The 15,930-nt window shown below is 37.7% G+C and overlaps 1 protein-coding gene across 3 annotated transcripts in view; it reads left to right on the top strand.

Annotated features, from left to right (window-relative positions):
- The window catches only part of Bcat1 (branched chain amino acid transaminase 1), a 104,687-nt gene that overhangs the window by 46,536 nt on the left and 42,221 nt on the right, over positions 1-15,930 (top strand). For all 3 annotated transcript variants that reach the window (XM_048787317.1, XM_048787316.1, XM_048787318.1), the window contains exons 3-5: positions 1,120-1,320; positions 11,349-11,459; positions 14,057-14,176. In XM_048787317.1, the coding sequence (XP_048643274.1) occupies positions 1,120-1,320; positions 11,349-11,459; positions 14,057-14,176 (432 nt within the window). The remainder of the gene's footprint in view (positions 1-1,119; positions 1,321-11,348; positions 11,460-14,056; positions 14,177-15,930) is intronic.

The following is a 15,930-nucleotide window of genomic DNA, read 5'->3' as shown; positions in this document are numbered from 1 at the left end:
GCACCTATTGTACCACTGAGCTACACCACTTCCTCCTGACCCATCTCTAAGTTCTGTATTTGATTTGGGAGGAAATATTTTTATGGTCTTAAAAGAAGTAAAAGCACTGGGTGTGTTACTCAGTGGTAGAGTCCTTGCCTAGCATGCATGAGCCCCTCAGTTTTATACCCAATATGTCAAAAACAAAAACTGTGCAAACCAGGCAGAGTGGCATGAACTTGTAGGTGCAGCTACTTTTTCTAAAAGGAAAAAAAAGGGGGGGGAACTTTTTTTAAGTGGTATTCAACATTGCTTACAACCTATGAACAGGTTGAATCTGTTCCTGTTTTTTCTGCTGTCAAAAAGCCTTTTTCCGCCTTTTTTTCCACAACTATTATAAAGTTATTGGTGGTCATTTGTACACTTGCGTATTTGGTCATCTGAAATGAGCAAACTGGCTTTGTCGAAAGTTAGTGAAATACTGTGCCAAGTTGTTTCCTACTACTCTTATGTGTTTTTGAATAGGCCTTTTGTTCACTGTTTCCTTAACACATAATAGAGGATTTACATCCTAGTGTTCATTCTCTTCTTGTCTGTTTTCAAAGTGAAAAACATTTGCTTCACTCTGCTAATTTCTTCTGTTGAGCATCCAGAGGATTTTGAGGGTTTATGCCAAAAATTCTTTGGGGGAGTTAGAGTGTAGCCATTGTCAAGAAGAGTTTCCGTTCTTAATGACCATTTCATCTAACAAGTCATTGTGACCATTGTCATTTGTATTATGGAAGACACCCCTTTCTTCTTTCCCAAATGCTCAACTTGAATCCTGTGGTGGGAGTAATGAAGAGATGTCTTCTCCTTTTTGCAATATTTTACCTCATCTGCTATTTTTGTCCCTGTATAAAGTATTACTGAAGTTTTTTTCTTCTGATATTCTACTAGGCAGTGTACATTGCAGAGTTTCCGAACAATCAACTGAATTCTGAACACAAGTGGGGTCTGTTTGGCTCACATAGTGTTAAATTTCTGTGTTTTAGCTGTCCATAATTAAAATTCAAGTGATTTTGCTCTATACCCTCGGTATCACCTAGCTGGTAGATATTCAGATACTTAACTTTAATGTTGCTGATTTTTATCCCCCAGGCTAAAGATCTAATAATCACACCAGCCACCATCTTGAAGGAAAAACCAGATCCCAATACTCTGGTTTTTGGAACTGTGTTTACGGATCACATGTTGACAGTGGAGTGGTCCTCTGAGTTTGGTTGGGAGAAACCTCACATCAAGCCTTTTCAAAACCTGTCACTGCATCCTGGATCATCGACTTTGCATTATGCAGTAGAAGTAAGTATATGGGAATTGATGATGGTGACGTGCTTGTACTTCACTATGGAAGTCAAGTAGCTCCCCTGCTAAAATAGCTTTTGGGTATTTTAGGCTTTATCATATATACTAGAGGGAGTCATAAATGTCACAAAATTTTTTTCCCATAGACAATTGAATTGAGTATAAGTCCTAAGAAGATTTTTTTTTTTTTCAGATAATCTTGAACTTTCTATGATGTCAATTAAAAAAAAAACAAAACACTTAGAACAAATAGAAAGGATAGTTGGTTGGAAAATTAGTGAACAAAAATCCCATACTCTTGATCTTTTATTAAATCACTTGTCTTTTCTGATGTTGGAATGATTGAGAAGGGGTTATTAAGTACATTATTATAATTAGATTTTAGTGCTAATTGCATGCTTTTATGACTAGCAGCAACATATAGTTATGTACATTAAGGGACATGTAATTAAATGTTCTCCTTTAAGCATGAATTGATGAGTTGGAGTAATCATAGGCATAAGAGTTTAATGAATTTTTTCACTAGTCCTCCTGAGGGGAGACAGTTAACTAGATACTTGCAATTCTGTTGACTCTACATTTCATTTTATTCCCTTTTAATGTGTTGGACATCTTTCCCAAAATATTGAGGGTGCTGAAAATAGATAATGGTCTACCTATTAAGGGAGTAAAAGATAATAATAGTGAAATACTAATAGCTGTAATGATAACTATTTTGTGCATTGAGTTCCTTCATTGTGTCCTGTATTATGTACCTTATATCCATCATTCATCTCCTAATTATCTTAAGCAGCATATGGTTAAACATTCAGGTTCTGGAGTCAGACTTTCTGGGCCCAAAATCTGTTTTAGTTGCGTCCTTGGGAGTTCTTTAACTTGGGAAATTTAATCATTTGTGCCTTTCATATTTTTATCTATAAAATTAAGATAGTGTTGATATCTACCTCACAGTGTTCTTCTAAGTATAAAACAAGATAATTAATTCATGCATGTAACACCATGCCTGGTGCACCCTGAGCGCCCAACTGTTAGGTGTGGTAACCCCTGATGCAGGAGCATCATCTACCATAGAAGCTGACTGAGGAGAAGTTGTTTCTCGCCCACTATTATGTAGTGAAGATGGAGCCAGGATTCAATCCTATTACTCTTGGAGCTTACTCATGATCCTAAGTGTATGCACTAAAAAGACTAGGAGGTTTATTTTCATTAACTTGTTCAGAATTAGAAAATCAAATAATTTTGGGAACATATTCACTATCCATATATATCCACAAAATGTAAAATTTAGGATTCTTAGGTTCCATTCCCAGCTCTCTCTTTTAGCTGTATCAACTTGGTGAGTTCTTCTGTAATTCATGCCAAGCCCTTGCCATGTCAGAGCATGTAATGAAGAACAACTGAAATTGCTTTTAATAGAAAAGAAGGTATTTGGTAGTATGGTCAAACTAGAACACTGCTCCTCAAACTTGGCAGGGTCCCACCTCCAAGTTTCTGATTGCTAACAAGTGTTGAGGTCACCTTAATTCTATTGCTTTAGGAACCCCATTTTTGAGACTGGCCTACAGGAAGTAAATTAGAAGGGATTATACCATTTTGGAAAGATTTTGGTGGTCATTGGTTTTTGAAAGCTCTTTGGAAATCTGCTTAGATGAGTTGAAATGCTAGCTTGATTAGTTTTTCCAATTTACAGTCCTGTGAGCTGATAGTTAAAAAAAAAAAAAAAATCTCAAGGCTAGGGCTGTAGCTCAGTGATAAGAGTGCTTACCTAACCTGTGTGAGGCACTGGATTTCATCTCTAGCATTGCAAACAAAATAAAACAGGGACTCAAAATACTGTTATCCTTTCTTGTAAAAACCAAAGTCTTTGGATTATTAAGGTTCTACTTATAAAAAAAATTAAAAAGGTTTTCTTTAAGAGCTGGATTGTGTAATGTATAGTTATCGACTTTGCATAACAAAATGAATGACTTATTAATTATCTTCCGTGTTTCTGGGGGTTGTGTAGTATGATTAAGTAGTTTATTTTAGGGGGTCTCTTACGTGGTTGCTGTCAGTGGCTGGGTTGGTGTCAGCTCAAAGGCTTCTTAAGTCACATGACCTGGCACCCACGTGGGGACTGAAAAGCTGGGGCACTTTCAGTATCACTCTTTCTCTATGTCATTTCTTGCTTGGTGGCTTCAGGGTAGTCAGGCATCTTAGATGGTGGCCTCAGAGTCCAAAGCTGTGTGTATTAAGACTGAGGCTAGTTGAGAGCTCCACTGTTTTCTACATTCTAGCCTCAAAAGCACATAGCATTATTTCTGCAGTATTCTATTAGTCAGGATAGTCATAGAGGACTGCTGGAGTTCAAAAGGAGGGAACAAATGCCCCACCTCTTGATGAGGAATGTCAAAGATCTGAAAGAGCATATGGAAATATTATTTGGCCATTTTTGGAACATACAGACTGTGATATGTAGAGTGAGTGCCGCAGTCTGGCTGGGCACAAATCACCGAGCTGCCACAAAGCACTTGTCAAACAAGAAGCTTTATTGCCCGAACTCCACCAGCACTCCAGGCACACTCCCCGGGAACTCTCCCCTCTTTCCACCTTGCTCCTCTCTCTCTCTCTCTCTCTCTCTCTCTCTGAACACCTCCCCCCCCCCAGAACTCAACGGGAACTCCAAAGTGGCAAGTGGCGGGCACCCGAGGCAGCAGGAACCACCCTATTCCTGGCCCTATTCTCCCCCTCCCCCAGCCACCCTATTGCCGGACAGCAGGGGTCCATATACAACTCAATACACAGCCTGTCCCAATCCAGCATCTTCCAGTCACAGTAATTATAACTTAGTTATCATCATCTTAATGGCTCCCTGGCATCACCTCTTAACCACTCCTTCTGGCGCCATCCAGACTTGGCTGTGGCTCTCAGCAAGTGAGGTATGGGGGAGACATTGATATGCATTTGGCTTTCCCTTTGAGTGACAGATCAGACTGTTAAGGTGTCACAGATTAGATATTATGTCAGTGTCATAGGAATTCAGGAAGCATAAAAAGTATAGGGTCCCTGGATTTTCTTACCAGGAACATTCATTTCATTCCCTGTTCACTTGTTCAATGAATGTTGAGTGTCTACCAAGTGCCCAGGACTTGTGATTTCTGTTAATATATGAAAGTATTTTTAAGTAGATAAACATGTGACGACTTCAAATAGTGGAAAGAGATGTGAATTGTGAGTAGGGAACATAAAAGGAAACGAAAAGTTGATATCAGACACTACATTTCCAGGTTCAAATAAATATTTAGTGAAACAAAGCATAATTGTACAAAAACAAAACAAAAAACAAAAGGATAAGACATATATGTACTATGTAGTATGTATTTAATGAATACTAAAAAATGAATGCTTATAATAGTTACCATGCAGGTAATGAAACAGAACAGAGATTATAGAAGCCCTCTATGTCCCATCCTGATTATAGACCTTGTCTCTTTCTTTTAGCATTACCCTTGCTTTTGTGCTAGCCTTTCTTTGCTTTTTTGTATGGAGTGTGTGGATCTCTAATACTATAGTTTTGCTTCTTTTTGAAATTTCTGTAAGTGGAATAACATTCTGGGTGTGTCTGCATGCACCCTATTATTTGAGTTCAGTGTTATACGATCTATCCAATCAGAACCAGCCCTAACATTTGTGGGGCATGGGACATAAATATGCACAGGAAGCCCATGATCTGCCCTGTCCATGTCTTCCCATCCTGGCTCTATCCTATATTGCAAGTGCCACAGCATGCATACATACCCTCACCACCCACCTGCAGTGACCTGTGGCCATTCCTAGGACTTAGGCATGGGCACACCAGTGGTGCCATCTGGTTTTGGAAAGATAAACCTGAGGAGCCTTTTTAATTCCTAAAGATAGGATCAGGGCTATTTGGGCAGAGTTTCGGGGAACTCTTGGAGCCTGGAGTAGAAGGGAGGCTTGAGGTCCAGGTGAGCATGTCCTTTTGGCACTTCTGACCACTTGCTCCAAGGAGAAGGTCATAACTGGAGCATGGTAGGAGCCAGAGCTCTCTAAAGTGTGGGGCTCAGGGCAGAGGCCCTGGTTACCTGGATCTAAGGGTGGTAGGTACTGCATTCACACGTCTCAGTCTCGGCAGTAGTAGTTTTTATGTTATGCGAAAATATGCAGCCTTGGCGATGGGCTTTGTTTCCTTCTGCAACATTATTGTGTGTGAAATGCTGGTACACTTGGGAGAGTTTCTCTAAGTTGCAGTTCTCAAAATATGGTCCAGACTCTCTAGGTTCCCCTGAAACCCTTTCAGAGATAACTAAGAATAAAACTCTTTTTGTAATAGTTAGGCATTACTTTTGTTTTTCATTGTATTAGCATTTGCACTAAGGAAAGCTTCCTTGTCCAACATCTGCTAGTTGGTCTACCCATCACAATTATCAAAAGAATGCCAGTTTTATCGCAGAATGTTTTTGGGGAATGTGTGATAAATAGCAACTTTATGTAAAGTACTTCTGTATCCTAAAGTACTATGTGTCTCAAGGAAAAGCGATTGTGTAATTCTCTTGAGCTTCTGAGTAAGTCTGGTTGCTTTTTTCATCTAACACCATTTTTCTTGAAAGAACAAAGTATGATTACTCAGATTTGGGCATTTGTCAGACGTTTTCTCGTAAATGAGTGAACGTGTCACTTTAAGCAAAGCAGTGGAAAGAATGTCTCAGCAATGATGAAATTCTTACTCAAATGAAAACTAGAAATTTGGAATTTTCTTTGAACTTGACCATTTTCATGGCTTAAAGAGCTTTCTGATGTTAGGGGTGATATAGGAAGTATGAAGAGATGTTAGTCTTTGGAAGATATGCATAGCTCAGTGAGCCAGTTTTCCCAAATGATCATTGCATGACATTTCAAATTTGTACATGGATAAAGATGTATTCCCAGGACCAGATAGCATAGGATGGCATGTCGATATGTCAGTATGATTAATCTGAACTTGTCCCCAGACTTCTGGTTTTAGTCTTTTCTGGTGAGAGTGGACTCCAAGATTGTTTTCTTGAGAGAACCTTGCAGGGCAGTAGGGAGGCAGTGGTCACGTTGCTACAGGAGCACACCTTCTCCCAGTTATTTAGGCAAACGCTACTCTACTCTAGGAGGAGCTGAAAAGGGGTTTTTACACATGTGGTTAAAGTCTCTAATCAGTTGATTTAATGGTAAGCAAAAAAGAGATTGTTGTGGGTGAGCCTGACCTGGGGACTTCCCTGAGGAGAGACTCAACAGCAGCGGCCATCGCACTCACTTTTTGGTCTATTTTCTTTGGATTGCCAAGTGCAGATAAGCTGCAGCTCGAGACTGGAGAGGTCCAGTCTGCCATAGACCTTCACTGCCTACCTGCCTGATCTAGACTCTGGCCTTGCTTAGTCAGTCCCCATAATTGCATTGGTCAGTTCCTCATAATAAATCTGTTAATATTAACTGTGCCTCCTACGGGTTCCCCTTCTCTAGTTGAACCTTGATTGAATGATGGATTTAATAAATTAACTGAGTATGAAAACTTCATTGTTATGGCTTCATATACCACAGAGCAACTAGCTCTTAGAAACCTCCACATGTCAAGCTTTGAAGTGGTATTAAAGAATATTGCAATTATGTGGTAAAGGTTATTAGAAATACTTCTTCCTTTCTGAACCCCATGAATATTTCTAACATGGTAAATACTGATAGAATGATTACATAAATAAAAGCTCTTTGAGGGTGTCATTTTTTTAAGGTATGGGATCAAAAATTTTGAGAGCTATATACTTAAGAATGGTGTAGCTGACCATACGATATAACTTGATGTTTAAGAAAAAAGTAAGCCGGGTATGGTGATGTACCCCTGTAATCCCAGCAGCTCAGAGGCTGAGGCAGGAGGATTGAGAGTTCAAAGCCAACCTTAGCAAAAGCGAGGCTCTCAGCAAAAGCAAGGCGCTAAGCAACTCAGTGAGACTCTGTCACTAAATAAAATACAAAATAGGGCTGGGATGTGTCTCAGTGGTCAAGTGCCCCTGAGTTCAATTCCTGGGAAACCCCTCTCCCCCTTAAAAAAGAGAAAAATAAACATAACCACCAGCCATGAATAAGAATTTCTGTTGTTCTGCAACCTTATCAAATCTTGGTGTGGTTGGTTTATTTTATTATTATTATTATTATTGTTATTTATTTTGCCAGTGGAATGTAATGGTATCTTCTGGTGCATTACTCTGCACTTCTCAGAGGAGGCTGGATACTTTTCTATATGTTTTTTGGGTCAACTTAGTATCTCATTGAAGTACCTGCTTGTCAAGTCTTTTTCTCACTTTTCTATTGTGCTGTCATTAGTTTTGATTTATAGAATTGCTTTATACATTTGGAATATGGGTCCTTTATTACGTATTTTAAATATATAAATAAATTTTCTTCTACACTTTTTCCTCTATTTTTTTTTACACCAAATATATTTAAAATAAAAAATAGTTGACTCTGTCAATCTTTGCTTTATCTTTGGTATTTTTTTGTGCCTTGTATAAAGACTTTATTTTCTACTCCTAGATTTTGAAGACATTGTGTGTGTGTGTGTGTGTGTGTGTGTGTGTGTGTGTGTGTGTGTTGAGTTGAGGTCTTGGTGACCTGGACTGGTCTCCAACTCCTGAGATCCATTGGTCCTCTGACTCAGCATTTCAAGTAGCTGGGACTGTAGGCACGTGCCACTACACCCAGCTGATCCTATAGTATCTATTTTATTGTTTATGAAATATTGATTTTGATTAATTTTGTCAAATATTGATTTTATCATTTATTAGGATTAACTTTGACTTGGATTTTTGTATGAAGAAGGGATCTGTTTATTTCCGCCTGTGGATACTCAGCATTCCGAACAGCACCACTTAAAAAGAGTGTTCTTTGCCCTCTGACATGTATGGGTGGGTCTGTTTCTGGATCACTCTGTCTGGATCTGTTCTCTTCCTTCATCAGTGTACTTGTCCAACTCACTGTCTTAATCTCTTAATATTAGTAATGGACCTTGAATTCTGCTCTTCTCTTTTGTTCTTCAAAGAGTGCCTTGGGCATTCTTGGTCATCTTCTTTTCCATGTAACTTTTAGATTCAGTTTATCAAGTCACTCGATTTTTGTCATTCAGCTTGTCAAAAGAAAATTGCATATATCTACATGACTTCTATTCAGATGGTTATGAATACATAGATGATCAACTGGGGAAGATTGACACCTTTGTACTATTGAGGCCTTCAACCCAGGAGCATGAGATTACTTTCCACATACAATTAAGTTGTCATTAACTTGATATTTCCCTTAGGGTTCTTATACTTATTTTGTTAGATTTTTCTCCCTGTCCTAATATTCCCAACTGTTTATTTCTATTGTAAATTGTGTTTTTATTTTTTTTAAACTGCTGCCATTATATTGGAATACAATTTGACATCTGGCCACCTTGTTTAAACAAATATTTGCTAAAGGTTATCTGTCAGCTTTTCTGGATTTTCTTTATATTTAACCATGTCTTCTATGTGTCATACTCCAATGGCAGTTTTATTTCATCCTCCTCAAAACTTTTAAAATTTCCTTCTTCTTGCCTTATTTTACTGGTTGTACAATATTCTATTAAAGTGGTTGCAGCAAGCAGTTGTGGGTTTACTAAATTTGAAAGGAAAGCTTTAGCATTTTACCGTTTATAGTGTTTGCTGGAAGTTCATTATAGATATACTTTGTCACAAAGTTTCTTGTTTATTTTCTCATCCAGGAAACTTGAAAATCGTAAATGACTATTCAATTTTATTAGATTCATTTACTACATTTAATGTTAGTCATATAGTTTTTTTTTGTATATAAGCTAATAATATAATGAATCACATTAAGTAATTTTCTTATGTTAAATTAACCTCTATTCCTGGAATAAACCCACATAGTCATGTTGTACTATTTTTTTTGTATATTTTGTATCTATATTATTCAATAAGATGATCATAATATTTACATATATTTGAAACCATCTCATTAAGTGTATTCAACTTTTAGAATACTAAAAAAATTTTCAATGTGATATTTTAATATGTATACATTATAGAATGATTAAATTGAGTTAATTAACATATCCCCATCACTTCACATGTTTATCTGTTTTATGGTGCAAATACTTGAAAATTGCCATCAACAAATTTGAAATATACAATATATTATTTTTGTTAACTGTAGCTACAAGCTGTGCAGCAAATCTCAAAACATATGCCTTCTAACTGAAATTTTCATCCTTTGCCCAATATCTGCCAATCCCCCCTGATGTGGTAACCACAGTTCCATAGTTCTAATATTTACATTTATGAGTTTGCCTTTTCTAGATTTCACATAAATGAGATAACAGAATCTTTCTGTGCTTGGCTTGTTTTGCTTAGCATAATGTCCTCCAGATTCATCCACATTGACAAAATGGCAGAATTCCCTTCCCCTTAAAGCCCAGTAGTCTTCCATTGTGCCTACAAATCACATTTTCTTTGTTCATTCATCTGTTGGTGGACACTTAGGTTGGTTCTGTGTTATGGTATTTTAAATAGTGCTTCCATGAACATGGGAATGCAGATACGTCTTTAACGTGTTTATTTGAATTCCTCTGGATATATAGACCGTAGGTAGTTCTATATTTGTTTTTTTGAGGAATATCTCTAGTGTTTTCCACAATGGCAACATAATTTATATTCCTATCAACAATGTACAAGAGTTTCCTTTCTCTAAATTCTTGGCGCAGGTACTTGTTATCTTCTTTGTCTTTTGATTATAGCCTTTTTAGGTGTGTACAATTTAAAAATTGTGAAGTAAAGGGAAACTCAGGAAGTTACCTCTGTCCTTAGTAAAGCCTCTTGCCTTAAAGTCTGGTTTCTTTTATATTCAGTAACATGACCTCATCAGGCTTTATTTTAGAAAGGATTTGCATGATAAGCTTTTTTTTGTTTGTTTGTTTCAGAACTTATCTGCTGAGTCTAGTCTGAAAACTTACCTTTTAACTGAAGCTTTAGTCCTATTATATTTTAGAAATTAATAATAGGTTGTACTTAAAAGCCGTGTCAAAAGTCATGCTTTTAAATTGAGCTGCCTTTTTTTCTTATTAAGAGTTTGGGCTACACATCTCTAAAGGCCCTACTTTTCATTTTCCATTGATTTTTCTTTTTTCTTTCTAGTAACAGGTACCTTGTTTTTTTAAAGTCTGGGTATTTTCTGGTTATAGTTTTGGCATTGATTTCTGGCCTATCTTGTGTTTGAAAAACATGTGAAACAAACATGTTTTCTGCAGGTGGTACTGTAGGGTCCTGATGTACATTAGGATTAGGTGAGTTTGTTTTCCTTGTTCAGATCTTCCATATCTTTATTGAGCTTTTATCTGTTTGTTCTAATGATTACATAGAGAGCTTCTGTTAAATTTCCCTCTAAAATTATTGATCTGTTGTTTTCCTCTGTATTTATCAGTGTATGTATATATTTCAAAATCCTCTCATATCTCTGCTTAGTTGTTGGGCTGGGCGAGCTGGGGAAGCCTTAACATAGCAGAGCTTCCTGGTTTCTGTGATTTGGGGAACTGAACCAGCTCTAGTCACATAGATGATCTACAATTTGGACTTCAAATGAACCAGTTTAGATGAAAGGACACGTGGATACATTTGAGAAGGCTGAGTAGCTTAGAGCCTGTGGTTTCTCTCAATCTTCGTGGTCCAGACAGTTAATCTTGTTCTGTGATTGACAACACTGTCTGCCCACTGTGTGCCATTTAGTAATATAACCCCTGCTAGGGCAACAGCAATCCGAATTCCCACCTTATTCTGTTAATAAAAGGACTTCCTTTTTTTCCCAGTCATTGTACCCAATGCTGTTGACTCCTATCTTTCCTAGATGTAATCCTCTCAAGTAGAGGCCAATGTCAACAGCTTTACTTGGTGAATGATAGAATGATTCCTTTTGAACACAGGAATGATTTTCATTCAGAAACCTTATAAGTTATATTTCTCTTTTATCCTCAGTTATTTGAAGGTTTAAAGGCATTTCGAGGAGTAGATAATAAAATTCGACTGTTTCGGCCAGAACTCAACATGGAGAGAATGTGTAAGTCTGCTGTGAGAGCCACTTTGCCGGTACGTAAATTTAGAAGTGTTTTTTAACTCCATGGGTCACTTGAGTTTAATCACCACGCAAAATCATTTCTGCATGATTATGTGAATATTCATTACAAATCATATGAACGTTGAAGTTATTTATGATTAATCATTGAGGTAAAAATATAAGGACATAGGCAATAGCATTTGACGAGGTAACAATATTTCTGCTTCTTTATGAAGGGCTGTGGGGGATTCATATGTATATATGAAAGATGAAAGGATAAGGAAAAAAACATGCTTTAAGCTAAAATAAAATTTAAAGACCACATGAAATTATGGTATTGAAAATGGAAAATACAGAATGCAGCAGTTATTTGGGTGATGTTTGACCTAACTGCTTTAGACACCAGCAAATATACAGTTATGTAACTCATTATATTATTCCAAGTTTTGTTTTAGAGAAAAGAAAACAAGAATATCAAATCAAAAATGGTTTCTCATGGCCCTTGTATCCTGGCCAAAATACTGTCATGGAGCAGAGTTTATTTTAAAATGCATTCAATTTAGACACTAAGGTACTCATAAAGTAGGAGGTGACAGATGGCTTCCATGACCAGGTCGCTTTTCTGAACTGAAAGAAGCTCCCCTCCTTGACACATCTGCAGGTCTAACCTGGAGGAGCTGGGCCCAAGCTGTGTGCGGAGGAAGTCTGAGAACAGTGAAAGCCAAGTAGCCCCTCTTTTTGCACCAGGCCTTTGCTACCTTTGCTTGGTTGTATAACCCTGGCTTTCCTCACCTCCTTTAGAAGCCATAGTATAGTAGCACCAAGAAATTTAAAGTACAGTCTTGGACTAGATCCCAATTTTGCTCTTCTTCCCATTACAGCTAGGTCACTGGGAAGAAAGCGTAGTATCATTCTCTGCCGCCAATGGTGTTATGTGGCTTCACTTTTCCATATCTGTCAATCATAACAATAAGCCATTGTCAAGAAGACCTTTATAGTAAAATTTAGGGTAGCACCTTTGTACAGAGAAGAAAACTCAGGCCCAGAGAGTTTGAGTGACTTGACCAGTGTCACACACCAGGACAGGGAAAAAAATTAGATCCAGTTTTTTTGACTCCTAGTCAGATTTTCTTTTCACTAAATTCACTACATTTTATCTCTAGAGAGCAGTATCGGAGATCTAAGCAGGTGATACATCTCCATGATGGGAACTCAGTTTCTGTAACATTGTCAAACCCTGATTGTTGTTCAAAATTAGTGTTTAAATAGGCAAATCCTAGTGTCATGATCTTGTTTCTGATGCATTTCCACCATGGCTAACCCATCATCTCTTTGAAAGCATATTTCTCTGCCCCGCAATGGAGTAACTCCTTATTGTTTTACAAACTCTCACCCATCTGGGATATGAAAAACCCTTTCTCCTTGGAAATAAGAGCTCTTTGCCTTTGCCTATTTTCCTGTTGGATTATCTGTCTCTCTCTTTCTGATGTTCAGGATAGCTGGACCCATTTTGACTATAATCCTTTGTTGGAAATGTTACCAATTTCATCAATTATGTTGTTTTTTTAATCTTTTGAAGATCAAAGGTTCTTAAAATTTGAAATAGGTACATTTATTGATTTTTTTTTTCTTAATGATTTGTATTTACATCTCTCTCTCTCTCTCTTTTTTTTTTCTTTGTACCAAGAATTGAACCTGGGGTGCTTCACCACTGAACCACATCCCCGGCTCTTTTTTATCTTTTATTTTGAGACAAGGTTTCACTAAGTTGTTAAGGGCCTCACTGCTGTTAGGATCCTCTTGCCTCAGCCTCCTGAGTCACTGGTATTACAGGCATGTGCCACCATCCTGGCTACTTTACATCTCTTAGTTAAAAATATTTACTTTTCTTTCTTTTATAGCTTTATTTTATTCATTTATTTTTATGTGGTGCTGAGGGTTGAACCCAGGGCCACACACGTGCTAGGCAAGTGCTCTACCACTGAGCTACAACCCCAGCCCAAATAGTTACTTTTCTTAAGGTCATAGATATTCTCTATTTTTAAATAAAAGCCTTAATATTTTGTCACATTTAAGTATAAAATCCCGTTTCAGTGAATTTAAGGGTAAGGTAAAAGGTAGAGAGCTAATCTTTTTGTATTTTATTTTTTTCATGCCAGGGATTGAATCCACAGGCCCTTAAGCACTGAGCCACATCCCCAGGGAGACAGGATCTCACAAACTTGCTTAGGACCTTGCCATTGCTGAGACTGGCTTTGAACTTGCCATCCTCTTGCCTCAGCCTCCCAAGCCACTGGGATTATAGGTGTGCACCACCGGGCCCAGTGGGATGTAATTTCTTCTCTTTCCTATATGAATAGTTAATTCAACCACATTTTTTGGGGGAAAAATATTACAGAAAAAATATATTTTGGTTGGGTTTGTTATGATTACTTTTTATTTTGTTATTTTGTTTTTGAGAGTAAAGACAATTACATTTCTTTAGAGCTAATTAGGACAGTAATCTTGAAAAACAGATTCAAGTAGTCTTGAAAATATATTCCTATACTACCTTTCGGAGTGCCCCTGAGGACTATTTCTCTTTGGCATGTTGGGAGAAGGCCATTCATTGGGTTTTTCATTCTTTCAGGTGTTTGACAAGGAAGAGCTTCTGGAGTGTATTCAGCAGCTTGTGCAGTTGGATCAAGAATGGGTGCCCTACTCCACCTCTGCCAGTCTCTACATTCGTCCCACGTTTATTGGAACTGAGGTACAGGTTGACTTCCTGTTTGGGAGTATTTTGGTGGGCAAGTTAGCATCGATTGTTCTTGCTTGAAATCTTCAGTCCTTAGCTAGAAAAAGCACCTATAATTTCTCCTTTCTCCCGATGGTCAAGACGAGATAGCAGACATTTTCTGTGAAAGGTCAGTAAACAGTTCAGGCGCGCCATGTGGCTTCTGTCACAATTACTCCATTCTCATTGAAGTACTAAAACAGCCATAGACAAGACACAAATCAGCCAGTGAATGAGAAAAGAGCAATGCTGTTTGCCCTCCCCCATCAAGACCAATCATCATTTCCCAAGTGCACGAGTGTGATGCCTGCCATCATGGCGGCATTGCTCTAAGGTGGAGTAGCAGTGCTGGTTCAGAAATTTGGAGAGGGAGAGCTCCTAATGTTTATTTTTATTTTCCTGAAGTCTTTGGATTTCTTGGTAAGGACTCAGAATAGAAGGTCCTCTTCCAAATAGAAAATGCTGAAAATAGAGTTCACAAGGAGCTGGAATGGCAGGATTGAACAATGTGGCCTTAAGATCACTTGATAGGTCACAGTCTTCCATGTTACATGGGGTTTATGGTGGCTTCTGTCATCTCACTGTCTTTACAGAATGATTGTAGGCACACTTCTGTCAGTTATGTGATTTCGCCCTAAAAGGGCGAAAAGACTAAAAAGTCTTTTCTGCTGCTGGTCTTCATGTTTTTCTTTCATGTTGTTTTCATGTTTAGATTAGCTGATTAACTAGGCCTTATGTCCCAAAGGCATTTGGATTTCTTCAAATGAGCATGTGTGTGTGTGTGTGTGTGTGTGTGTGTGTAATTCATTAGGAGATATAGGGACTAGGGGTGTAGCTCAGTGGTAGAGTGCTTGCCTGGCATGTGCAAGGCCCTGGGTTCCATCCCCAGCACAATCAAAAAAGAGGCACCCATAGAGAGGGGAGAGGAGAGCCTCCTAGTTGATCAGATGTGTCCAATTGTATTCTCTGGTGTGGCAGTCACTTTTTTGATAGAATACTCAGTATTCCACAATAGACATGTAAGGGTCCCAGCCAAGACATAAATAATCAAAATCTGTGGAGACTCTGTAATTTGACACACTCTGCAATTCTTCTTAACTACTTTCAAGAGTGTCACTATCTCAGATCTTGTTAAGGCATCACATGCATATGTATCTGGTGGTCTTAAAGCTTTATTTACTCTAAAGATTGTAAGCTGGCAGCAAGGTGGAAATATTTATAAGTTGAGAGCCGACCTTCATTGAGAGGAGGGTGTTAAGTTCACACTCATGGGCCATGATGTGCCAGTCCTGTATTACTTATCACTTCTCATGCTCAGTTAGATTCAGTAGCTACCATGTACATGCTCTGTTGGTAACTTATAAATTTCATTGTATTTGCAAAGGGCGCTTCACATCTTCACATTCTTTATAATTAACTTTTAATTGTCTTCACAGGTATGTACCTTTTATACCAATGTTTTTGTGAAATTTTTAACGTGAAAAATAATTAAATCCATTACTAAATCCTTTTATATTTAAGATTATAGTAAACAGAAGAGTATAATATTGGAAAACATGTTTAACTTATTATTAACATACAACTTGTGAGTAGGAATTAGTAAAAAATATGAGGCCACCAGTGGGTGATAATTTTTTGGGGAAATTTGTTAAATTCCCATTCAAACACAATGTTAAACCTTAATGCACAAGTTAAAACACAAAATTAGCAACATGAATTATATAGTATCT

The sequence above is a fragment of the Marmota marmota genome, unplaced genomic scaffold, assembly GCF_001458135.2.
Source record: "Marmota marmota marmota unplaced genomic scaffold, marMar, whole genome shotgun sequence".
NCBI lineage: Eukaryota > Metazoa > Chordata > Mammalia > Rodentia > Sciuridae > Marmota > Marmota marmota.
Note: the sequence above shows the minus strand (reverse complement) of the source record. Positions and strands in the feature narration are given on the sequence as shown.